The 27,255-nt window shown below is 41.4% G+C and overlaps 1 protein-coding gene across 4 annotated transcripts in view; it reads right to left on the bottom strand.

The window, feature by feature from the left end:
* Positions 1-26,632, bottom strand: part of slc5a12 (solute carrier family 5 member 12) — a 61,697-nt gene extending 35,065 nt beyond the window's left edge. For 3 of the 4 annotated variants that reach the window (XM_072272717.1, XM_072272721.1, XM_072272719.1), the window contains exons 1-7: positions 26,147-26,632; positions 15,690-15,755; positions 15,544-15,595; positions 14,674-14,741; positions 9,536-9,690; positions 6,438-6,578; positions 5,550-5,679 (exon numbers count right to left, since the gene is read on the bottom strand). In XM_072272717.1, coding sequence (XP_072128818.1) covers positions 5,550-5,679; positions 6,438-6,578; positions 9,536-9,690; positions 14,674-14,741; positions 15,544-15,595; positions 15,690-15,755; positions 26,147-26,503 — 969 coding nt within the window. In that variant the 5' untranslated portion in view covers positions 26,504-26,632. The remainder of the gene's footprint in view (positions 1-5,549; positions 5,680-6,437; positions 6,579-9,535; positions 9,691-14,673; positions 14,742-15,543; positions 15,596-15,689; positions 15,756-26,146) is intronic. The other variant, XM_072272718.1, reaches the window with a different exon arrangement.
* Positions 26,633-27,255: the final 623 nt, after the last annotated feature.

The following is a 27,255-nucleotide window of genomic DNA, read 5'->3' as shown; positions in this document are numbered from 1 at the left end:
TTATGATCTTGCACCTTATTGTTTACTCTGCACTGCAACTTCGGCATTACCTGTTTTATTTGTTCTAACTCAATGCACTGTGTAATGATTTTATCTGTAGGAATAGTATAGAAGAACAAGCTTATCAATGTACATGCAAACTTAACAAACCAATTTCATTTCCAATTCCAATCAGTCTTTAAAAGGCCCTTTGTTCTCCAATTGCCTGCTATTAATCAACTTGATTTTCCACTACAATACTGTTCACCAGTGTGGCATACAGCAATTAGTATGCAATAGGCGTTGTATGCTATAAACTATGTAATAAGAGAAGCACCAGGAAATTTGGTCAATTTGCTATTTCCCTTACCCTGAAAATTGCAGTGTTAAAGTTAATCTTGAATTTACAATGTCATCAGTAAAACAGTGGATAAAGAAATATCATATGAACAGAGATTATTCATTCAGTATTGCCAATTGGAATTTTTTCTTCCTCAGGGCAATGACATCACTGAAGCCAGAACCACTACATATTCCTTCACTTTGCAGCCTAACGTGAAAAGTTGATTTGTGTACACATGTGTAGAAAATCCTGCACTATTTCTATATTCCACCTGCAGATCAATTTATGTGGTTAATTTAAGTATTCAAAATATAATGTCACTCATTGAAACAAGGAACTGGATTCCGTTTCAAAATTCGACCCGTCTAGGAGTTATTACACTGTTATCTGCCAAACACATGTTGCAGTAATATTCCACTGCTGGTGTAGCCAACAGCTTTGAAGTCATATTAGACTTACCAAAACACCAGTGTAAATGGAGAATTAGTAGTGCTCAGAATCAGAATCAAGTTTAATATCACCAGCATATGTCATGAATTTTGATAAGTTTGTGGCAACAGTACAATGCAATGCTTAATAACAGAAAAAACATGAATCACAGTAAGTATATATATCTATATATGTGTGTAATATATATAAAATGTATGATATATACATAGCTATAAAAGTTAAATTAAATAAGTAGAGCAAAAATAGAAATAAAAAAAGTAGAGTTCATGAGTTCAACGTCCATTCAGAAATCACATGGCTGAGGGGAAGAAGCTGCTCTTGAATCACTGAGTGTGTGCCTTCAGGCTTCTGTACTTCCTTCTTGATGGTAGCAATGAAAACAAGGCATGACCTGGATGATGGAGGCCCTGAATGATGGATGCCACCTTTTTGAGACATTGCTTCCTTGAAGATGTCCTGAATACTACGGCACTAGTGTCCATAATGGAGCTGACTAAGTCTGCAACACTCTACAACTTATTTCGATGGTGTGCAGTAGCCCCACCCCCCACCAGATTGTGATGCTTCACGAGTATCAGTAATTTGATTTTAATTAAGATTAAAATGAAATTAAATGTACTTTGATAGTATGCATCTGAAATAAATAAAAGCAGGAGGTAATCATTTGTTTTATGTATCGTCACAAACAAATTCAGGACTTGAGCACAAGTTATTTCTTCACCAGTTTGATGGGGGCACGACTGTGCAAGCACGTGGAGGTCAGCCAGTAAGAACAGAGAGAAGAGTTTAAAAAGAAGACAGTTTTATAGAGCAGGCGCCAGAGTAGAGGGAGACACAGTAGGAAGGCTTTGGCTCAACGGGGCTTAGGCATTAGGGGTCGAGGCAAGGTACGTTACTTGTGTAGAATACAGACAGGAAGTACGTATGTGAGCCCAGTTTTCTGTGCTGGGTGTCAGATCCTGGAGACTCCCAGACGGCCACATCTGCGCCAGGTGCGTCGAGCTGCAGTTCGTTGGGGACTGCATTAGGGAACTGAAGATGCAGCTCAATGACCTCTGTCTAGTCAGAGAGACTGAGGAGATGATAGAGAGGAGCTATAGGCAGGTAGTCATTCCGGGACCTCGGGAAACAGATAAGTGAGTAACAGTCAGGAGAGGGAAGGGCAAGAGGCAGTTGCTAGAGAGTACCCCAGTGGCTGTCCATCCCCCTTAACAAGAAGTACGCCTGTTTGAGTACTGTCGGGGGAGATGGCCTACTTGGGGGAAGCAACATAGGTCGCGCCTCTGGCACAGAGTCTGGCCCTGTGGCTCAGAAGGGGACGGAAAGAAAGAGGATGGCAACAGTGATAGTAGACTCTATAGTTAATCGGTCAGACAAGCAATTCTGTGGACACAGGAAAGAAACGCGGATGGTAATTTCCCTCCCAGGTGCCAGGGTCCAGGATGTTTCTGATCGCATCCATTATATCCTGAAGTGGGAAGAAGAACAGCCAGAGGTCATGGTACAAATTGGTACCAATGGCATGGGCAGGAAAAGGGAGCAGGTCCTGAATACAGACTACAGGGAGTTAGGAAGGAAGTTGCGAAGCAGGTCCTCAAAGGTAGTAATCTCAGGATTACTGCCTGTGCCATGTGACAGTGAGTATAGGAATAGAGTGAGGTGGAGGATAAATGCATGCCTGAGGGATTGGAGCAGGGGGTAGGGATTCAGATTTCCGGATCATTGGAACCTCTTTTGGGGCAGACATGACCTGTACAAAAAGGAAGGGTTGCACTTGAATCCAAGGGGAACCAATATCCTGGCGGGAAGGTTTGCTAATGCTATTGGGGAGAGCTTAAACTAGAATTGCTGGGGGGCAGAACCCAACTGAAGTGACGGAGGAAGGGGCAGTTGGCTCAAATCGAGAAAGCTTGGAGACATTGCGAGAGGGAAGATAGGCAGGTAATAGAGAAGGGACGCGCTCAGACCGATGGTTTGAGATGTGTCTATTTTAATACAAGGAGTATTATGAATGAGGATGCTCTTAGAGCGTGGATCAGCACTTGGTGCTATGATGTTGTGCCCATTACAGAGACTTGGATGGTGCAGGGGCAGGAACGGCTACTTCAAGTGCCAGGTTTAGATGTTTCAGAAAGGATAGGAGGGAGGATAAAGAGGTGGGGGCATGGCACTGTTGATCAGAGATAGTGTCACGGCTGCAGAAAAGGAGGAAAGGGTTGTCTATGGAGTCTCTGTGGGTGGAAGTTAGGAATAGGAAGGGGTCAATAATTCTACTGGGTGTTTTTTATAGACCACCCAATAGTAACAGGGATATCGAGGAGCAGATAGGGAGAAAGATTCTGGAAAAGAGTAATAATAACAGGGTTGTTGTGGTGGGAGATTTTAATTTCCCAAATATTGATTGGCTTCTCCCTAGAGTGAGGGGTTTAGATGGGGTAGAGTTTGTTATGTGTATTCAGGAAGGTTTCTTGACACTATATGTAGACAAGCCTACAAGAGGAGAGGCTGTACTTCATCTGGTATTGGGAAATGAACCTGGTCAGGTGTCAAGTCTCTCAGTGGGAGAGCATTTTGGGGATAGTGATCACAATTCTATCTCCTTTACCATAGCATTGGCGAGGAATAGGAACAGACAAGTTAGGGAAAGGTTTAATTGGAGTAAGGGGAACTATGAGGCCATCAGGCAGGAACTTGGAAGCATAAATTGGAAACAAATGTTCTCAGGGAAATGTATGGAAGAAATGTGGCAAATATTTAGGGGATATTTGCATGGCGTTCTCCATAGGTACACTCCAATGAGACAGAGAAAGGATGGTAGGGTACAGGAACCGTGGATTACAAAGGCTATTGTAAATCTAGTCAAGAAGGAAAAAAGAACTTAGAAAAGGTTCAAAAAACTAGGTAATGTTAGAGATCTAGAAGATTATAAGGCTTGCAGGGAAGGAGCTTAAGAATAAAATTAGGAGAGCCAGAAGGGGCCATGAGAAAGCCTTGGCGGACAGGATTAAGGAAAACCCCAAGGCATTTTACAAGTATGTGAAGAGCAAGAGGATAGGACGTGAGAGAATAGGACCAAACAAGTGTGACAGTGCAAATGTGTGTATGGAACCGGAGGAGATAGCAGAGGTACTTAATGAATACTTTGCTTCAGTATTCACCATGGAAAAGGATCTTGGCGATTGTAGAGATGACTTATAGTTGACTGAAAAGCTTGAACATGCAAATATTAAGGAACAGGATGTACCGGAGCTTTTGGAAAGGCGCCTTTTCATTGACTACAGCTCTGCCTTTAATACCATCATTTCAAATAAACTGATTCCTAAGCTCCAGAACCTGGGCCTTGGCACTCAGATCTGCAGCTGGATCTTCAGCTTCCTCACAGACAGGACCCAGGCTGTAAAAATAGGGGACAAGCTCTCCTCTACAATCACTCTGAGCACCGGTGCCCCACAAGGCTGTGTACTCAGCCCCCTGCTGTACTCACTCTACACCCATGATTGTGTAGCCAGGTTTCCATCAAACTCAATATATAAGTTTGCTAATGACACAACAATTGTAGGCCGTATCTCGGGTAATGATGAGTTTGAGTACAGAGACGAAATTAAGAACCTGGTGGCATGGTGCAAAGACAATAACCTATCCCTCAATGTCAGCAAGACGAAGGAATTGGTTGTTGACTTCAGAAGGAGTAGCGGACCGCACGACCCAATTTACATTGGTGGTGCGCAAGTGGAGCAGGTCAAAAGCTTTAAGTTCCTTGGGGTCAATATCACAAATGACCTGACTTGGTCCAACTAAGCAGAGTTCACTGCCAAGAAGGCCCACCAGCGCCTTTACTTCCTGAGAAAACTAAAGAAATTTGGCCTGTCCCCTAAAACCCTCGCTAATTTTTATAGATGCACCGCAGAAAGCATTCTTCTAGGGTGCATCACAACCTGGTATGGAAATCGTCCTGTCCAAGACTGAAAGAAGCTGCAGAAGATCGTGAACACGGCGCAGCACATCACACAAGCCAATCTTCTGTCCGTGGACTTACTTTACACCGCACGCTGTTGGAACAGTGCTGCCAGGATAATCAAGGACACAACCCACCCAGCCAACACACTTTTCGTCCTTCTTCCCTCCAGGAGAAGGCTCAGGAGCTTGAGGACTCGTACAGCCAGATTTGGGAACAGCTTCTTTCCAACTGTGATAAGACTGCTGAACGGATCCTGACCCGGATCTGGGCCGTACCCTCCAAATATCCGGACCTGCCTCTCGGTTTTTTTGCACTACCTTACTTTCCATTTTACTATTTTCTATTTATGATTTATAATTTAAATTTTTAATATTTACTAATGTTAAGTATTTTTAATATTTTTAATATTTAATATTTGTAATCCAGGGAGCGGGAAGTGCAGAATCAAATATCACTGTGATGATTGTACATTCTAGTATCAATTGTTTGGCAACAATAAAGTATAAAGTATTCCTTTCCATTGATACTGCCTGACCTCGTGAGTTCCTCCAGCGTTTTCTGTGTGTTACTCTGGAATCCAGCATCTACAGAATCTCTTGTGCTTAAAATAAGTTGCCAACATGTAAAGGAACACTGGAGGCCCATCATGCCCATTGAACTGAAAACTACATTTTCTACATTTACAACATTTACTACTATTATTTCTGAATGCTCCAATGCATTTGTTTCATGTTCCGTGATAATTGATATCTTGTATTGTTTATATCATACTGTGCTAACTTAGTGCATTTTTTGTATTAGCTGAATATCAATACTTACCTGGTCTGGTGCTGAAATAAATCCTGCAGTCCACGGATCACAGTTTACGTAAAAGGCGTACATCACCAGCCCTGAGAACACTGCACAGACATTGATCACCCAGAGTCCAAGCAAGTTCAGGTACATTGCCCTATATCAGAAACTGAGGTCTTCAATTGAATCAACATTGCAAACAGTTCCAGTTTCTTTTACGTAATTCAGCAGACTAAATCCAAACTTATAATATTTCTAGTTTTGTTTTGAATTAAGCTTTCTCACTTGTTTTCAAAATGTGCTCAATAATTTAGTAATGGTAATAGCCTGGTAGTGAGCAGGGGTACATGGGAAGAAGGAATATTTATTGGAATTTAAGGTTGGAAATCCTCATACAGTATTCTCATGTTACCTTATGGCATGAAAGGATGTTTCTTGGCTACACTCACTTCAATCCCATCTCCCACATTTCCTTAACAAACAGCTTTTGGATGGAGGAGACCAGGACACCTGGGAGAACATGCAGGTTCTACTTTGACCATAGGTCAGGATCGAACTTGGATCACTGGAGCTGTGGTATAGTTGTGCTTCCCACGGGGCCACCAGTTATATCCATTATAGTCACTTGTCAGAAACTAAGGTGGAAAGAATACAGCATTCATCAAACCAATGTCTCCTGCCCTACCAGTTCTAGAATCTGCAGGTTACTCACTGGCTTCAGCAGCCCCCTGAGTACCCCAGCAAATGGACCCCAAAGGAATGCCTCAGAAGACTCTGCAATATGACATACTTGAGTCTTGTCAGTGGAAGCTAATCAAAGAACTAAAGCCCTTAACACGTCTTTCAAAACAAATAAACTGAAGGGGATCTTTGGAATTATGAATTGGATCTGGAAGTGAAGCACATTGTACTTACATTTTAGCATGTCTTTCTGACTTGCATGAAATGCACCTTTGGACTATTGATTGATTCGCTCCATAGACTCCCAGCCAAGTGAATGTGCCTCCGACAGTCAGTGTCCAAAAGGTATGCCGCCTCAGAGGATCGACCGAGAAGCTAATTCAAAGTCAAGTGGATTATTATTAAAGTCAGAATCAGAATCGGGTATAATATCACCAGCATTTGTCATGAAATTTGTTAACTTAGCAGTAGAATGCAATACATCATAATATAGAAAAAAAATTAAATCAATTACAGTAAGTATATATAAGTATATTAAATTGTTAAATTAAGAATAGTGCAAAAACAAATAATATAAAATAGTGAGCTGTGTTCATGGGTTCAATGTCCATTTAGGAATCGGATAGCAGAGGGGAAGAAGCTGTTCCTGAATCATTGAGTGATGATTTCAGGCTCCTGTACCTCCTTCCTGATGGTAACAATGCGAAGAGGGCATGTCCTGGCAAATGGCATCCTTAATAATGGAAACCGCCTTTCTGAGGCACTGCTCCTTGAAGATGTCTTGGATACTGCAGAGGTTAGTACACAAGGTACAGCTGACTAATTTTACAATTTCCTGTAGCTTGTTTCTATCCTGTACTGTATCTCCCCCTCCATACCAGACGGCGATACAGCCTGTCAGAATTCACTCCACAGTGCATCTGTAGAAGTTCTTGAGAGTTTTAGCTGATATTCCAAATCCCCTCAAATTCCTAATGAAATATAGCTGCTGTCTTGCCTTCCTTACAGCTGCATCGATATGTTGGGACCAGGTTAGATTCTCAAAGATCTTGACACAGAGGAACTTGACATCCTTCACTCTCTCCACTTCTGAGTCACCTATGAGGATTGGGTAGTGTTCTCTCGTTTTACCCTTTCTGAAGTCCATCATCAGCTCTTTGGCCTTAATGACGTTGAGTGCAAGATTGTTGCTGTGACACCACTCAACTAGCTGGTATATCTCACTCCTGTACGCCCTCTCATCTCCATCTGAGATTCTGCCAACAATGGTTGCGTCATCAGCAAATTTATAGATGGCATTTGAACTATATCTAGCCACACAGTCATGGGTATAGAGAGAGAATAGAGCAGTGGGCTAAGCAAACATTCCTGAGGTGCACCAGTATTGATAGTCAGTGAGGAGGAGCTATTATTAGCAATCTGCACAGATTTTAGTCTTCCAGTTAGGAAGTCATGGTTCCAATTGCAGGGGGCAGTACAGAGGCCTAGGAGAGCTTATCGATCAGGACTGTGAGAATGATGGTGTTAAACCCTGAGCTATAGTCAATGAACAACATGGGTGTTTGTATTGTCCAGGTGATCCAAGATCGAGTGAAGAGCCATTGAGAGTGACTGCCATATTAATTCAATTTATTTCAAGAAACAATTGGTTGTTTTTCAGGCTGCAGATTCAATTTAGTCCTTAGCCATGAACTATTTCATTCTAATGATCAAACGGAATTGAATTTAACCTTCCATTTTTTTTTCATAATAATTGTCCCTGTCCAAGCCTTTTCCATTACAGCATGGTGCTGGAATTAGGTCTGTAGTAGTTGAGACTGGTTTTTCTGCAGATACTAGAGACTGCAATGAGAACTTTCGAGATCTACCTGCCGGATTTATGGGATTTCTCAGCTCGCTTTCTGAACCCATTTATGTTGAAAGTTCAGAATATGCCTTCAGTACTATGAATAAAACTCTTTCCAGTGACATTGATCACTTGTTGGCAAACTCTACAAACTACAATGCGGCCAACACAACACCCTGCAGACTTCACAAGACTACTTCTTTCAAATATGATTCTACTACTAAGCTGCATCTGATTAGAACCTGTAATTTACACTTTAATGGTGTGTTCTTAGACTGATAGATCGATCTGGTGCTTTGCTGTCTCTGAGGGAGTTAGCTAAGATTTGGAGTGCAGTGTGTGGCCTGGAATCTGGGAGAAGGGGTTGACTCCATTGCTTCTCTCCAATGGAGGGATCGAGCAAGATTGAAGTTGACAAATCCGAGAGCGAAGGGTGGGTTGTGTTCAGCCACCTGCCTACATTTGACTGGTCCTCCTCTCCCTCTTCCTAGCCGCTTTTGAACATAGAATAGAATAGACTAGTACAGCACAGTACAGGCCCTTCGGCCCACAATGTTGTGCTGACCCTTAAACCCTGCCTCCCATATAACCCCCCACCTTAAATTCCTCCATATACCTGTCCAGTAGTCTCTTAAATTTCACTAGTGTATCTGCCTCCACCACTGACTCAGGCAGTGTTTCCACGCACCAACCACTCTCTGAGTGAAAAAGCCTTCCTCTAATATCCCCCTTGAACTTCCCACCCCTTACCTTAAAGCCATGTCCTCTTGTATTGAGCAGCGGTGCCCTGGGGAAGAGGCGCTGGCTATCCACTCCATCTATTCCTCTTATTATCTTGTACACCTCTATCATTTCTCCTCTCATCCTACTTCTCTCCAAAGAGTAAAGCCCTAGCTTCCATCATTTTGAAGGAAAGGTCAGTAGTCTTGGGATCCACATTGCAAGGATTAATTGGAGAAGCTGTGGACTCATTTTGGGTGACTTTGAGATTCATGTTGCATGTGTTCCTGGATTCTGGTTACTCTTTTTTTTGCTGCTTTTGAGTGGTCTGATCACAGTAATTGATGCTGTTTGGGGCGCTTCAGCAAAGAATGCTTTGTCCTGCTGCCGGCAGTGAGCTAGAGGGGTGATGCTGAACTAAACTAAGCTGAATACTACTCGAATCATGGTTTGATGTTCGGACTCCTGGTTTGATTTGTCATCTACTTTCTTTTTGCCGTTTGTGCAATTTGTTCTTTTATCACGTGTTGGATGTTTGATGTTTTTTTGAACGGGTTCCATGGTGTTTCTTTGTTTCATGGCTACCTGCAGGAGGGCGAATCACAGAGCTGTATTCTGTCTACTTACTTTGATAATAAATGTACTTTGAACCTTTGATTCTAGTGTTCCTTCTTAGCATCAAGGGAAGACCATACTCCAGCCAGCTGTCCTCTAATGCACTTCTGATCGCTTCTTCAATGATATGTGACAGTGTGGGGCTACTTACTCAAGTACATTGACTCTTTGGCCATTCCTTGCAATCTTCCACATGTTGCTACTTCCTCCCAGTTGGATAGTTCCCTGGATGAGAACTGTTAAAAATCCCAATACCATCACAATCACCTGGAAAGCATCTGTCCACACCACAGCCTTCAAACCACCCTGACAAAGGAACAAAGCATAAACACCAGGTGTGAGACTTCATCCTCAAGGAGAAACAGTTGAGTACAAAGCATCTGTTTACATTAGTTCTACTTTAAATCCATTTTATTCTCCTCAATACCTCCCAGAGTTGACCATACACCCACACACCGGTGGCCAATTAACCTCCCAACTTTTGTGATGTGGGAGGAAAGTGGAGCACCTGGAGGAAACAAGGTATGGTCACAGGGAAAATGTGCCAACCCTACAGAAAATGGAGGTCAAGTCTGAACCCAGATTACTGTTAGATATGGCCCTTGTGGCTACGGGGGTCAGGGGGTATGGAGGGAAGGCTGGGGCGGGGTTCTGAGTTGGATGATCAACCATGATCATAATGAATGGCGGTGCAGGCTCGAAGAGCCGAATGGCCTACTCCTGCACCTATTTTCTATGTTTCTATGTTTCTATGTTTCTACTGAAGCTGTGAGGTAGCAGCACTACCAGCTGCATCATTATTAATCTTTTCTCAAATTATATGTGGGATGGGTGGGCATCACTGACTGTCTGGATTCATTCATTTCTCATTCCTGATAGTACGACTGATTGAAGTGTTTGGCCATTTCAGAGGGCAGTACACCACATTAGTAGGTTTGGAATCACATATATGCCAGCAAGATTGAAATGAAAAAAGTAAAGAATGCACTAGAGAACCAAATAAGTTTTTATAACAAAACTGAAGTTTTAGGGTCTTCATTACTGAGACTAGCTTCTCATTCCATATTTGCTTAGTTACTTGAATTTAAATTCCCCATAACCTAAAGTAGTATTCAAACTTATGTCTCTGCATCGGAAGCCCGGGCCTCTGGATACTCATTCTGAAATTCAGCAGGAGCAGTTCCTTCACACGGCGCTGTAGTGTAGTGGGTAGCATAACACTATCGCTGTGCCAGTGACCCAGTTTTAATTCCACCATTGCCTGTAGGGAGTGTGTATGTTCTCCCCATGACCGCGTGGGTTTCCTCTGGGTGCTTTGTGTTCCCCCTACATTCCAAAGATGTTCCGGTCAGTAGGTTAACTGGTCACATGAGTGTAACTAGGCACACCAGGCTGATTGGGCAGAAGGGCCTGTTACTGTGCTGTATCTCTAAATAAAAAGCAATTTTGCTCCTCAGCACTGCCTTGCCATTATAATAAGACCACATACAATTCCATTACAATGCATTCTCAATGCAACAGTTCTGCTTACCTGTAACGGCCTTTCATCCCCATGATTATTAAGTACATATTTATCGATGCCTTAAAAATATCCAAAAGTTTTGTTGCTACTGCCCTTTGAGGAAGGGAGTTCCAAAGACTTTTGATTCTCTGAGACAGAAACATTCCATTTCAATCCTGAATTCGATATTTAATCCTACCACTCCCTCCTTTATCACCCAATTAATACAAGCTCAGCCTGTCCAGCTATTCTTCGTAAGACCATCCACCCATTCCTGGGATGGATACACTTTCTCTGAACTGCTAAACATCTAAGATGTCCCTAAACATCTTCCCTTATACAGTATAAGCAGGTTGAATCTGAACACAGTAACCCAAATCTAGTCTCTTCTGTGTCTTCTATAACAAAATGAGCTGTATAATTAAAGCAAGACTACCCTACACTTGCATTCTATTCCCCATCCACTAAAAAGCAATGTTATATTAGTTTTCCTAATTATTTCTTGAACCAACAATATTAGTTATTTTCACTCAAACGTCCAGATCCCTCTGTATTTCACAGAGTTCTACAATCTGTATTGAAAATATGCTTCCATTTGATTTTTTCCTGCCAAAAAGAAAATATTCATGTTTTCCTGCATGGTATATCATTTAACAGATCTTTGCTCAGGGACTTACTCTAGCTATATCCCCGCCTATTCTCCTTTAGTCCTCCTCACAAATTACTTTCCTACCTGCTTTTATGTTAACAGCAAATATAACAACCAAACCTAGGTGCATTAAACATTTTTCCCCTTATTTTCCTTCTAAATCTCTTCATTGATATCTTAAACCCACGCCCTATGTTACACATACCTCTGCATTGGAGAAAAGTCTTACTACTGTCTACCTTTTTTATGCCCCACATTAATGCCTAAGGATCCTTCTTGTCAACTTCTGCTCCAAGGGAAAGAAACACAGCTCATCCAGTCTTTCCTTATAACTAAGACATTCCATCTCAGAGAACATCCAGGTGAATCTTCCCTTCGGGGTTGACTTTGCCTGATCTTTATGAACTTTATCAACAATGTAGCCTGAAGTAGCTGCCATCAATATAGACAGAAGTGACTCCTAACATTTTCCTGATGAAACTGCCTATAGTTCCTTTGCATTCTGTCTTCCTCCCCTTTTTGAATATAGAGTTGCAATTGTTATTTTTTGTTATTGTTATCAAGTGGAATTTTTCCCAGATCTTGTAAAATATCAATTATATCACTATCAAGTATTTTGATAATCACTTCTTTAAAGTGCTTATATTTCTGGGGACATTCTGAAGATTGCATCTGCAGTACAAAAGATTCTACAGATGTTGGAAATCCAAAGCATCACGCACAAGATGCTAGAGGAACTGCTGACCTGCTTAGTTCCTCCAGCAATCTGAAGCTCTTAATTGTTTTTCCCAGGTTTCCTATCCATTCCTAGCCCGCTTGAATGGGGATAGAGGGGCTGGAGAAATCCTGTATTAGGAAAAACACTGCCGATCTAATCTGAATGAGTTATGAGGGACAGAAGTTGGTACCTAGCATGGGGAGGAGATCATAAATCAGGGATCTTTAATCAATGTACTTTGTGGATTGGACTCTACAGTTCATGTTATATGTGTTTCTGAGTTTTGGTTACTCCCTTTTTATTGCTATTTTATGCAATTTTGATTGGGGCGATCTGGCTCTGCGGCGTACAGTCAACAAACAACACAGCACTAAATTGAACTGAACTAAACTGAACAGTACTAGACTGTTTCAAAGTGGTTTGATGCTTTATGTTCTGTGTTTTCACTTATTTCTTTTTTTGCCACTTGCGTGATTTGTCCCTGGTTTTTTTGCACATTGGATGTTTGCTGTTTTCTTGAACATGTTCTCTTTGTTTCATCATTAACTGTGAAAAGACTAATTTCAGGGCTGTATACTGCATATATACTTCAATAATAAATGTACTTTAATTCCTTTAATCTTTGATAAAGTTGCAGCAGCTTGAGGAAGCAGTCCTGCTTCTCCTGTTCTTTAAGCAGTGATATCAAGGCGCTTATCCCCATCGCCTAAAACTTTCATCAGTCGTGGTTCCTGAAAGCTGACCAACTATGATTCAAGGCAGAATCAACGTTGAAATAAAGTCCGAAAGAATTATTTAATGATTCAATGTTCATCGTGTTTCTCATGAAGAGATTGGACACTCATTTTTGTCCTATTCTCATAAAAAGGAGGGGAGGAGAAGATGGCAGTGCGCGTGGCCACTCCGAATTTGTTAAATAGGGACCATGCACAATCCTGATTTGATGGAGACAGACATGAGAAGCACGGAGGAACATCTGGAGAGACTTCTGAAATGCCTGCTTCGCTGCCGCTGCTACTGTGTGATCGAGAATCTCCAGAGGGGAAGGCCCCAAATCCTCGGCTTTGCCTATTGCCTGTTGCCGGGGCCGGGGTCGAAGCGCTCGGCAGAGATAGTGCTCGGTGATCGGTGTCGGAGGGCTGGTCGGAGGCTCAAAGTTTTCGGATGGACTCAGAGTCAGACTGTGGTCGGGTGCTTCCAGGATGCTGCATCGGCAAGTTTGCAGCACTGAAAGCCCATGGTAGGGAGGGTTTCTCCCTTCAACCATCTGCATGAGACAATGGGACGTTCGAGAGACTTTGAGATTTTTTTTACCGTGCCCATGGTCTGTTCTTCATCAAATTACGGTATTGCTTTGCACTGTTGTAACTATATGTTATAATTATGTGGTTTTTGTCAGTTTTTTTTTAGTCTTGGTTTGTCTTGTGTTTCTGTGATATCATTCTGGAGGGACAAATTGTATCATTTCTTAATGCATGCATTACTGAATGACAATAAAAGAGGACTGCGTGTCCTCATAATCTAATCTAATCTAATCTAAACAGGAAGGAACATTAGTGGGGTGAGATTTACTCTAATGTGGGTTAGGTTTCTATTTAGATTTATAGACTTATAAACTGTTCTGTGGTTTTTGGAGTTAATTTTAATACAATCCCAACTGTAGCAAACTGACAAGATTACAATGGTTCACCATTTTATATGCTGACACAATACATTATGTCTAATGGGGTTTGGGAAAGCACTCCAACAGTCCATCACAAACAGTAGCATGTCATAAAGACCATACTGCTGAAAGGCTGCTTAAACCACTTTGAGCCTAGATTGAGAGTCAATCAGGTGCTGGTCATCTGCACTCTGCAGGCTTCCAAGAAAACGGAGCTTGAGCGGATGCAGGAGAGCGGTGGGGGGGGGGGGGGAGATGGCAGAGATGGAGAGAAAGTGACACAGGGGACACAGAAAACAACTATATTGTGGAGACTGCAGAGTTGTTCCAGTTCTTCCTGAACCCAGGGAGGAAATGTTTTGACTCAGTGGAGAGTCTCTTTGTGTTTCCCTCTGGCTGTGAATTTAAGGTAACTTCAAATCTTACACAGCCCTTCTCTGTTTGGGTAGACATATCATCCACTCAGAGAACCCCAGTGTTTATTTCCAGAAATAGTAATAGCTTCTTACTGTAATTGCCTGTCTGCCTAATTAAAGTTGTCCCCTATTTAGGAATATTGATAGAAGACCACTAGATTCAGCACAAAGTAACAATTTTATAACGAATGGCCCAAAATGCAGAGCATTTTTCCCCACAAGATCAAATCAGCAAAAGAATATTTATTGTAATTCAAGTTCCACAGAATAGCTGAGGAAATGCTGCAAAAGCATCTTGACCACTATTTTTGATATGGATAATTTTTAAGCATTCATACATACCAGGGTGCAATAGAAGGTGCAAATAATTCCTGTTGCAAATACTGATCCCCACAGATTAAGACCAGTCACTATAAAATGAGAAGACATATACTTAAAATGCAATATTAGGAAGTAAATAAGGAGTATAAAGAAACTAATATAGAATGTATTTAACACTGGATGTTACATTTGGCCAGTGAATGTCTACTAAACATGGAACAAAATGTAGGCTAATAGAATAGTGTATAAAACAAAATTAAGCAATAATTTATATAATGTTCACATTCAGAGTATTTAAACTGCAAAAACGGACCACAATAAAGATAGCAAGTAGGAAGAATCAAGAACACAGAGCCATTCATAAACATTAACACTACTGTCCTGGAAGTCTACGTAACATGAAAGCTCGTGGTATAGGAGGTAACATTAGCATGGATATAAGACTGGTTGGCTATCAGTAAACGGAGGTTAGGTATAAATGGAATTATTTTTCTGATGGGCAAAATGTGACAAGTATTGTGCTACTGGATTTGGTGCGAGCACCTCAGTTGTTTACAGCTTGTATAAAGACTTGAATGAAGTCATCTAGAGTGTACTTGCCAAATTTGCTGATGGTAATCTGCTAATGTCAAGCTACAAAGAGCATTGTTCTTGATCAGAATAGCAAAATGCATTAAAAGAGACAATATTATTCGTAACAACTCTCCATATCAAATAAGGTAACTTCATTCACCTGATATCTCCAGATTAATCTTTACAAAATTCATTTGACCCAAAATGCAATACCCCTTTTACTGTCCGATGTGCAGGTGACCGATTTCATATTAGTAAGAGCTTCACTGTAATTAAATGTCTTGTAATGTTCAATAATTACCAAGTTGTGATGCTTACCTTGATTCAGTGCCAAAGCTGGTGCATAGACCACAACCCCTATATAGAGAATCTGAAAATTATGTTAAAGGCATAAATTACTTTAAATATAAATATGGACTTAAATATAAATATGACTAAAAATTAAACTTTAATAATTGTCTTACAGTTTGCAGAATGTATATAATTGTAGCAGCAACACGAACCGCCCTATTAAATCTCAGCTCCAAGTACTGAAGAAAAGAAAGAAAAGATAAAATTTATGAAGTAAAGAGTTTGTAGTCATGAAGCACCATATGCGTTTTCAGATATCCTAGAGTTCTTTACTGTGAATCGATAAATATTAAAATGCAGTCGCTGTTCTTTTCTGGGTGAACGTGACATGGTCATCAATTTTCACATTTATTTATTTAGAGAGACAGTGCAGAACAGGCCCAATGAACCACCACCCCACCCCCCCAGCAACCCACCTGCAGTATTAAAACCTCACCTAACCACAGGAGAATTTAATTACTGGATGTATTCAAGACAGAGAATGATGGGTATTTGGATGTTAAGAAAACCAAGGAATATTGAATTAACACAGAAAAACAGAGCTAATAAGATGGTCAGAGCAAGCATGAGAGTATGAATGGCCTACTCTTTCTTCTATTTTTAACATTGTTATTACATTGAAGATGATCTGGTGATTGGAAAACTGTCTCATCAATAGAGACTGGAGTAATACAAGTCCTCCAACAAAACTATCCAGATACGACCAATTCAGTCTTATTATTTATTTAGAAATTCAGCATTTAACAGGCCCTTCCAGCCCAACAACCTAACTATTTAACACTAACCTAATCACAGGACAATTTACACTGACAAGTTAACTGACTTACTGGTACATCTTTGGACTGTGGGAGGAAACTGGAGCACTCGGAGGAAACCCACGGGGTCATGGGGAGAACTCCAAGCTCTGACATCCCGAGCTGCAACAGCATCATGCTAACTGCTACGCTACCGTGAGCTGTGAAGGATAGTGCGAGAAATTATCCGAATACCGTGAGAAGTGTTTGAATTATCTACTTAGGTGTTTCTTGCTGAGGCTGATATTTTGAAACTACATATGATCTGAATTAGAAGATTGGAAGAGTGGGCAAACCTACCTAAAACTGTCATTTTTTTTATTCCATGTGTAAAGGTTGAATGAGGAAGGAGTTTTGCAGAAATAAGTTCCTTTGAAATGGGTGCAGGAAGGAGAGCTTGAAACCTTTATATTACAGGATCAGGTTTAGCCAGTATTCTGGAAGAAGTCCCTATGTTCTTATGGCTTTTTGAGATCATTTTAGCACAAAGTAATCAAAATGGTCATAGTTTCACTAAACCAGTGATTTGCATTGTGAAGGTCAGTTCAGGAAATGAATGGTTGAAAGGAAATAATTCAGGTGAAACATAATTTGAAGGAGTCTTAATCAATTTATCCAGTTTTCAAAAGTAGACAGTATGTATAAAGTATATTGCTGTGTTATTTTCTCAGAAACTTCAATACAATATTCTGTAATAGATCAATTAAGTACGATATGCAAAATATTTGGCATGAATTTATCCATAGTCCTCTTCTTTGGAAGTCCTGAGGGATTGAGGTTTACCCATTTACATTTAGGTCTTGTAGATTCTGAGATGGCTAAGAGGCCAATGTACAAACCATTGAATCTTTTGCAGGTTAGGTAGGAGGTTGGGTCGGCGGGTGAGTCATTTATCAGCTGGTTTATTTCTCCTGTTGTTATGCAGGTCTTCTGTGTGCTCCCAACTCAAAATTCTCATGATCATCCTGAATACTGCTTCCTGACTTTAGGTTATCATGGCTCACAGATTGTCAGGGGTCAACAGGGATCTCACCCTTCTTCAAGGAAGCTTTGACCCTATCCTTAAATCTTTGTCCCTGATTAGTGTGTGTCCTCCTCAGCAGAACTCAGTATTAATTGTTTATGGTGGTAATGGAAGTGAAAAAGGTAGTGAAAATAATCTGCTCTCAAACGCATCTCTCCCATTTCACGCGCATCTGCTCTCACCCCATCCTCCCGCCACACCACTAGGAATAGGGTTCTCCTTGTCCTCACCTACCACCCCACCAGCCTCTGGGTCCAACATATTATTCTCCGTAACTTCCGCCACCTCCAACGGGATCCCACCACCAAGTGCATCTTTCCCTCCCTCTCCTCTCTGCTTTCCGCAGGGATCGCTCCCTACATGACTCCCTTGTCCATTCGTCCCCCCCTCATCCCTTCCCATCCATCTTCCTCCTGGCACTTATCCTTGTAAGCGGAACAAGTGTTACACATGCCCTTACACTTCCTCTCTCACCACCATTCAGGGCCCCAGACAGTCCTTCCAGGTGAGGCGACACTTCACCTGTGAGTCGGCTGGGGTGATATACTGCGTCCGGTGCTCCCGATGTGGCCTTCTATATATTGGCAAGACCTGACGCAGGCTAGGAGACCGTTTCGCTGAACACCTACGCTCTGTCCGCCAGAGAAAGCAGGATCTCCCAGTGGCCACACATTTTAATTCCACATCCCATTCCCATTCTGATATGTCTGTCCATGGCCTCCTCTACTGTCAAGATGAAGCCGCACTCAGGTTGGAGGAACAACACCTTATATTCCGTCTGGGTAGCCTCCAATCTGATGGCATGAACATTGACTTCTCTAACTTCCGTTAATGCCCCACCTCCCCTTTGTACCCCATTCGTTATTTATTTATTATATATATATATATTTTATTCTCTCTCTTTTTCTCCCTCTGTCCCTCTCACTATACTCCTTACCCATCTTCTGGGAATCCCCTCTCCCCATTTCTTTCTCCCTAAGCCTCCTGTCCCAAGATCCTCTCATATCCCTTTTGCCAATCAACTTTCCAGCTCTTAGCTTCATCTCTCCCCCTCCTGTCTTCTCCTATCATTTCGGATCTCCCCCTCCCCTCCCCACTTTCAAATCTCTTACTATCTCTTCTTCAGTTCATCCTGACGAAGAGTCTCGGCCCGAAACATCGACTGTATCTCTTCCTAGAGATGCTGCCTGGACTGCTGTGTTCACCAGCAACTTTTATGTGTGTTGCTTGAAATTCCAGCATCTGCAGGTTTCCTCGTGTTTGCATGAAAATAATTTTCCTTGTTTTGTGAAATTGACAGATGAACAACTTTATTATATATAACATATTTTTTTAAATTTTCATTTTGAGAGACAGCATTGTAGCAGGCCCTTTTTGTCTAACAAGCCATGCCATCCAATTGCACCCATGTGACCAACTAACCTACTAATCCATACGTGTTTGGAATGTGGGAGAAAACCAGAGTGCTCAGAGGAAACCCATGCAATCATGGGGAGAACGTACAGACAGTGGCAGGAACTGAACTTCGATCATTGGCACTGTAAAAGTGTTACACTAACAACTACACTACCATGCTGCCCACATCACACACTGTACATAGAAAGCTGCTCTGAACTCATTCTGTTGCAAAGCACCTTTCAAATCTGATGTTTAATTACTTGTGATTGAAGAAATAATTTTTGATCAGTAAATTATCTGAACCCAAAAACTCATTATACTTATGTGTATTATTAAATCCCTTAAATGGTGAATATTTCAAAATATTAGTAAATTGAATATTTAGAGAAACTGTATATTTAAAGTAAATTTTGTATCCAAATTTATTCAAATCCAAGTGAAGATTTGAATAGTAATACGAATTTGGATCTGAAACATGGTATTATTAAACATGAAGCATGAATTTAAAATGATGTTAGTGTTTTGTGGAGGCATGGTAGCATAGTGGTTATTACAACACTTCACAGCGCCACCGATCCGGGTTCAATTCCCGCCGCTGTCTGTAAGGAGTTTGTACATTCTCTCCATGACTGCAACCATAGGATGGAGAGTCTCACGTCACTGGTACAGAAGCTACTGGAGAAAATTCTTAGAGATTGGATATATGGGTATTTATAAAACCATGGTCTAATTAGGGAGAACCAGTATGGCTTTGTGCAGTGCAAGTCGTGTCCAACTAACTTGATTAAGTCTTTCTGAGAGACGACAAAGGTGATTGATGAACAAAGAGCTATGGATGTTGTTTACATAGGTTTTAGTAAGGCACGTGACAAAGATACCCAACACTATCTCCCCCTTTACTTTGAAATACTGATGTAAAGTACTCATGATAAGTCTTTGGCAAATAGGTATAAAGAGAATCCCAAGGCATTGTAGACATGCATCAAGAGCAAGATGATAATTAGGGAGAGGATAGATGCACTCAAAGGTAAATGGGGGCAGTGACCATTTGCTTTGATGCAGAGTATGTGGGGGAAGTCCTTAATGAGAACTTTACATCAGTATTTATCAAGGACAAGGACGTGGAGGATAGGGAGTTCAAGATTGAGTGTGTTAATATACTAAAGCATTTCAAAGTAAAGAGGGAGATAGTGTTGGGTCTCTTAAAGAGCATTAAGGTGGATAGATTCCCAGGGCCTGATGGGATATACCCCAGGTTATTGAGAGAGGCAAGAGAAGAGATTACTGGGACCTTGACCAATACCTTCATGCCATCTCTAGCCACAGGCAAAGTCCTGGTGGACTGTCGAGAAGCTAATGTTGTTCTTTTATTCAAGAAGGGAATCGGAAAATTCTTTGAACTATAGGATGGAGAGTCTCGCGTCACTGGTACAGAAGCTACTGGAGAAAATTCTTAGGGATAGGATTTATGGGTATTTATAAAACCATGGTCTAATTAGGGAGAACCAGCATGGCTTTGTGCAGCGCAAGTCGTGTCCAACTAACTTGATTAAGTCTTTCTGAGAGACGACAAAGGTGATTGATGAACAAAGAGCTATGGATGTTGTTTACATAGGTTTTAGTAAGGCACGTGACAAAGTCCTTTGTGAGAGGCTCATCCAGGAGATTAAGGTGGTGTTGTGGATAGACTGGCAAATAATACAGTGGGATATAGATCAGTTACAGATATGGGTGAAGAAATGGCAGATGGATTTAACCCTTCCAAATGTGAAGTGTTGCCTGCAGGTAGGCCAATGTAAAGAGACAGCACACTGTTAAGGGCAGGACCCTTAACAATGTTGATGAGCAAAGAGATTTTGGGGTCCAAGTTCATAGCTCCCTGAAAGTGGCTGCACGGCTGCACAGATTGATGGGGTGATTAAAAAGGCATGTGGCATGCTTGCCTTTATTGGTCAAGGATTTGAGTTCAAAAGTCATGAGGTTATGTTGTGGTTTTATAAAACTCTAGTTAGGCTGCTTCTGGGTATGGTTCTGGTTACCCAATTATAGGAAAGTTGAAGCTTTGAAAAGGGTGTAGAAGGGATTTACTCAGATGCTGCCTGGATTAGGGTGCATGTGCTATAATGAGAGGTTGGACAAACTTGGGTTGTTTTCTGTAGATGGCAGAGGCTGAGGGGAAATCTGCTAGTGGTTTAAGGGATTATGAGAGGCATTGATAGAGTATCTTTCCCCAGCATTGAAATGTTCAATACCAGAGGACATGTGTCACGTACCCTGTGACGGGTTAAAGAACCAGCAGAAATGGAAAGCACTTTGGAGTCCGGTATTGCTATTAACTAATGGTATTTATTAGTAACTACGCAATACAGTAATATAAATGCAGATACATCAAACAGGTTGGCAATGATTATATATAAGTAAGTGTGGAATATGTATGAAAACCAAGCTTCTTCAAGTCTAGGGGTAAATAGATACAATCTTATGATGATGAGTAAAGTTCAGTTCAGTTTGTGGTATTGAGTTGAGTAGTGATGGAGAGACAGAGAGATTTGAGCCTTCAGGTGAGCTGACACCGTCAATCTTCCCGTTGTCCTCCAAAACCCTTTAAAAGTCACCGACTGTGACCACAACAAAGGGGACTGTTCTTCTGTGGTGGAGCTATCGACCCAGGCGAGGGTTGGACACATGAACAACTCCCCACCGGTCACTTCCTTTTCACACTGCAAGAGCTACTGATCGATCCTCCAAAAGCCCACTTTTTCTATGGACTCAACATAGCTCATTCAGTGTCCAAAATCATGTCTCTCTGGTCTATCATCTGACCTTCTATTTATCTCACCGTACTGAGTACCAACTGTCTCTCAAATAATTCTTCCCTTCTCTGTCTGTGTAAGAATATACAAGCAGGCAATGTCCTTGGAGTAAGTATAAACAACCTGTGAGCAGTCTTCATCTCTCTCTCTCTCTTTTAAACAACGTGCTTGTATTAAATACCTCTCTCTCTCTCTTTTCAAAAGCACAGTTCATAGGGGTAATCAAGCACAGTTTATAGAGGTAATTCAGGACCCCATCACACATATATTTGAGGTGAGGAGGGTAATTTCAAAGGAGACGCGAGGGCAAGTTTTTTTACGCGGAGTGCAGTGGGTGCCTGGAATGTGCTATCTTGGGTGGTGGTAGAGGTAGGTACATTAAGGACATTTAAGAGATGTTTAGCAATTAACTTTAGCAGTTAACCAATGTCCCCCGGGATTAATAAAGTATGACTATGACTATGACTAGATAGGCACATGAAAATGGAGGAAAACAGAATGATGTAAGTGTAGGTGTAAGGGATAAGTTTTGTTGGTCATTTGATTACTAATTTAATTGGGTTGGCACAACACTGTGGGCTGAAGGGCCTGTTCTTTGTTCTATGCTTGGTAATCAATGCCGCTCTCACTGTACCATGCTGCATTACTCTTTCTGTCTCTGGCTGCCTTTAATGGCATCTCAACTGTGAGATACCAGACAACCTTGACTTGATACGCAACACCATCAGGAGACTAAGAAAAGGAAGCTTTTGCTATATAAATCATAGATCTTTGTGAGGAACTTATAACAAGGTCAGCAAAAAGTACTGTCATTTCGCCACAAAAGCTGTTTCCTTTCAAATCTGACAAGGAAATTGATGGAGCCAGCCAAGCAAGAGAAAGTTGGAGGCACTTCACTCAATGGTAGGGTGAGGGTGAGGGCAATGGAAACATGGAGTTAGATAAGGGTTAAGGTGAGAGGACGGCATGGTGGTGTGGCAGTTAGTGCAATGCCAATACAGTGCCTGCAACCGAGGCTCAATTACTACCTCTGTCTGAAAGGAGATCGTATGTTCTCCCTGTGACCATGTGGGTTTCCTCCGGGTGCTTTGATTTCCTCCCACATTCCAAAGGCATACAGGTTAGCAGATTAATTGGTTACATGGGTGTAATTGTGCAATGTAGGTTTATTGTGCCAAAAGGAATCTCTAAATCAAAAATTAAACAATTAATTTTCTAAGGATTCTAGTGGAAAGAGCATGGAGGGCTGTGGTCTGGGTGCAGGTCGATGGCGTTAGGCAGCTTAAATGGTTCAGCCTGAACTAGATGGGCCGAAGGACCTGCATCTGTGCTGTATTTTTCTATAACTTCAAAGAGGGATTTGAAGGCATCTGAGCAGAAGGATGAAAATCAGAAATCAAGTAGAATGAACATAAAATGCCAGTACAAATCAGAAGTCCCTGGATGTTGGATGAATAGAATCATGAGTGATGAGAAAGAAGTAGCAGAGATTTGGAACAGTTGAAGACTACAGCGCAGGGGTCCCCAACCTTTTTTGCACTGCAGACCGGTGTAATATTGCAATACAATATTCCTGTGGACCGGCAGACAGGTCGACCCGGGGGGGCGGGGGGTAGGGTTGCCGAGGGGACAAGAGTAGCAGTCAAATATGTTGGGTTTACCCCGAGAAAGACTACAATGACCATGAGATGAGCGGGCACCAGTGCGCATGCGCGTACATGTAACATGCCGAATTTTCTCTACAAATCGTTTTTGGCGATTCTGTCGGGGGGGTGGGGGGTGTTAATCACAACCGGAATATAGGTGATAAATTGCTAAGACACTCAATTTCATTTCTAAAAGGGTTTATCTAACGAATTTAATATTAAACACACAGCACATATTTTCCTCGCATGAATATAGTGATAAGTCAATTATCAGGGGAGGACAGGGGAGCTTGAAGTAAGTGTTGAACAAACTTCCATTAGAAGTGGTAGAGGCAGGTTCGATATTATCATTTAACAAAAAATTGGATAGATATATGGACAGGAAAGGAATGGAGGGTTATGGGCTGAGTGCAGGTCAGTGGGACTAGGTGAGAGTAGCATTTGGCACGGACTAGAAGGGCAGAGATGGCCTGTTTCTGTGCTGTAATTGTCCTATGGTTATATAAGTAAGTCAATAGCATCATAATATTTTAAGTAACGTTTGGATATTAAACACACAGCACATATTTTCCCCGTATGAACATATAAAATCATTGCAACACACCAATATCGCTGAATCAGTGGGAGCCCTGGGCTTGTTTCCCTGCAACAAGACGGTCCCATCGAGGGGTGATGGGAGACAGCGATACTCGAACGGGGTTCCTTATGTCCAGTCTATTCCGCAATTTGGTTTTCGTTGCATTCATTGCAGAGATAGGTTGGAAATGGAAGCAACGCTTTCAGTGCTTTCATGGCTATCTCAGGATATTGACTTTGATCCAGAATGCCAACAGAGATATTATGTCAAACATACTTTTCAGCCCGCCGTCATTTGCAAGCTCGAGGAGTTGATCTCCTTCCCGCGCTGACATGGATGAGGCGCGGGTAATGACCTCGCGTGCGTTCAAGCTCAACAGTGCGTGACAGGGAATGAGGAAAGGTGCAGCTGACTCATATCGCCAAATCATATCGTTTCCTCACGGCCTGGTAGCACATGCTTTGCAGCCCGATATCGGTCCGCGGCCCGGTGGTTGGGGACCGCTGCTACAGAGAACAAGATCTAAGCCCAGAGACCATTGGAATTATCGTGCATATACGTAGCAGCCAGAGGTGTGAAAGTAGTTGACAAAGAAAGGATGTGTGAAGTTATAGGGCTGCAAAGAATTAGGAAAATATCATCTAATGCTTTGAGCTTGCTCTGCCATTCAACAACCTCAGAAGTTTCAACATATCCCTAGGTTTCCTTAACGTCCAGAAACTGTCAGTTTCTGTTTGGGAAAATCATTGTAACAGCATGGAATGTTGGTCAGAAACACTGCTTTCAGTAATTTTTACAGCTGAGATGTGAAAGAACGAATTCCTGAAGTAAGTTCAGAGAAATAAATAAAAGATATTTGTTTATCATGAAACTAACTTTTCAGTTTCACTTCAGGTTAGAGAATCAATAATGTTAGTGAAAGAAAAGATTGTGAAGAAATGTTATTTATAACAAGGCTGAAACCCATTGGCTGTTTGCATTAAAGCAACATTTCAGGAAATCAGTAAGCACCATCAAATGGCAAAACTACTATTTCCCCAATGTAAACAGCAGAATCACATTTGTTCACTTGCACTTTTCCAATGGTGCAATATGAATGTTTCAGCACTAATCTTAATATCCTAAATTTGTCAGCACTATAAATACTTGGGCAGAAACTTAGCTTGTATCTGCTTCCCTGGAATCTGAGAGTGCCTTTGAAATGTCTGTTGACAATATGCACCATGGTATTCAGGTGAATAGACAATTTCTGGGGTTTGAAATATCCAAATGTTGCAACAGTACCAATTCTGAATTTCAATTGCACACAGACTAAACAGATTTCACATAATTGTGCAGGTAATGAGAAGCCTAACCATCTGTTTTTTTTTAGAAGTGGAACTTATTCAAGATTGTTATATAATAGCAGATTCCTGTAAGGTACCTTGAACCCACGGAGCAAGTAAAACCATAAGACCATAAGACATAGGAGAAATAGAATTAGATCATTTGGCTTACCAATTCTACTCCACCATTCAATCATGGTGGATTTATTTTTCCCTCTAAATCCCATTCTCCTGCCTCTGCCCATAATCCTTGATACCCTTGCTAATCACGAAACTATCCACCTCCACTTTAAAAATACCCAAAGACTTGGCTTCTATAGTTGTCTATGGCTATGAATTCCACAGATTTATCACCCTCTGGCTAAAGAAATTCCTCATGTTTTCTAAAGGGATGTCATTTTATTCTGAGGTTATTCCTTTGTCTTAAATTCCCCTTATACCAGAAGCTTCCTCTCCACGCCCACTCCATCCAAGCCTTTCAGTATTCAGTAGGTTTTAATGAAATTCCCCCCCCCGCCCCCATCCCTCTAAATCCAAGAAGTACAGGCCCAGAGTCATCGCGTGTTGCTCATCCAACAACCCTTTCATTCCTAGGATCATTTTCATAAACCCTTTCTGTAGCTTCTCCAACACAAGCCCAACCTTCTTTCGATATGGGGACAAAACTGCTCATGATACTTCAAAAATGGTCTGACCAATGCCTCAGCATTACACCATTGCTTTTATATTCTGGTCCTATTGAAATGAATGCTGACATTGAATTTACTTTTCTTACTACTGACTCAGCTGCAAGCTCACCTTTAGGGATCCCTGCATTCGTACTCCCAAAGTCCCATAGCACCTTCAATTTCTAAATTCTCTCTCCAATCATAACTCAATCATTGCCTTTATTGCAAGAACTGTGTCTATTCAGCTATATCTAATATTCTGAGACAAATATTTCGGGCTATCTGAAACAACAGAATGCTTGACAAATCTATATAATAACCTTACCTCATATGTGCTTGTGATTCCAGATCTGTAAAAGACCGGCAGGAAGAGTTCGGCTGTGAGGACAACAACAAAAAAGAAGGCAAAGCAGAAGAGGATGTAAGAAGCACCATAGCGATAAACCTCCGCAGGAACTCCCAGCACAGTGACTGCAGACATGAAGCTGGCAGTGAGCGAGAGAGCCACTGGGACACAAATCATCTGTCTCCCGCCCATCAGAAAAGCTCGGGAGGTTGCATTTTTTCGTTCCTTGATTGCAAAGAAGACACCGATCGCTGAGGAAATAACAAGGAGCAATGCACAAACAAAATAATCCCAAGACATAAAGGTTCCTACACGTGGATTTTCAAACTGAGTCATTTTTTTTTAATTTTAAGAACCAAATCAGGTAAATTGTATTGTTTTTTTTCAGAGATAAACCTTCACAGAGCAATAATCAACCTGACTCGTTCTTGGGTATTGCTTCCTTGCCCAGTGTCTGCTCTGAACAGTTCCCTTCCAGGAGGTGCCTTTCCAATGGTATGGACCAAAGGACACGAAATGGTTTGCTGACATAGTAATAAATTTGCCAATGATCGACGACAACAGATATGTACTTACAAAAGCAATGCAAGATTTACTAAATTACTGTTAAACTTGCTAAAGATTAAACTGGCCATTCAACCAAAGTGAACAATTTGCAATAATTGTAATTCCTATTTTGAACTCTCTACTGTGTTGTATAAACATGCAAGCAAATTTATTAGCATGGCAGTTTTCAATCACAAGGCAATTCAAACCGCTTTACATATAACAAGGTATAAAAATCAAACATCAAATTTCAGACAATATATAAGAGAATAAGATCACATGAAAAATAAATATGATAAATAGAATTTACAGTGCAGGAGATTCTAATTAAAAGCTACAGCGAAAAGAAAAGTTTTAAGCCTCAATTTAAAAGAGCTTAAAGTTGGGGCAGGCTTCTGATCCTCTGGAAGATTATTCCAGATATGTGGAGCATAGCAATGAAATGCTGCTTCATCATATTTAGTTTTAACCCTGGAGACGTAAGCAAACCTGCCCCAGATGTCCTGAGAGCTCAGGAAGGATCGTAACGCAGCAGAAGATCA

The sequence above is a fragment of the Mobula birostris genome, chromosome 11 (assembly GCF_030028105.1).
Source record: "Mobula birostris isolate sMobBir1 chromosome 11, sMobBir1.hap1, whole genome shotgun sequence".
Lineage (NCBI taxonomy): Eukaryota > Metazoa > Chordata > Chondrichthyes > Myliobatiformes > Myliobatidae > Mobula > Mobula birostris.
The sequence above is the reverse complement of the archived record's forward strand: the minus strand, read 5'-3'. Positions and strand labels throughout refer to the sequence as shown.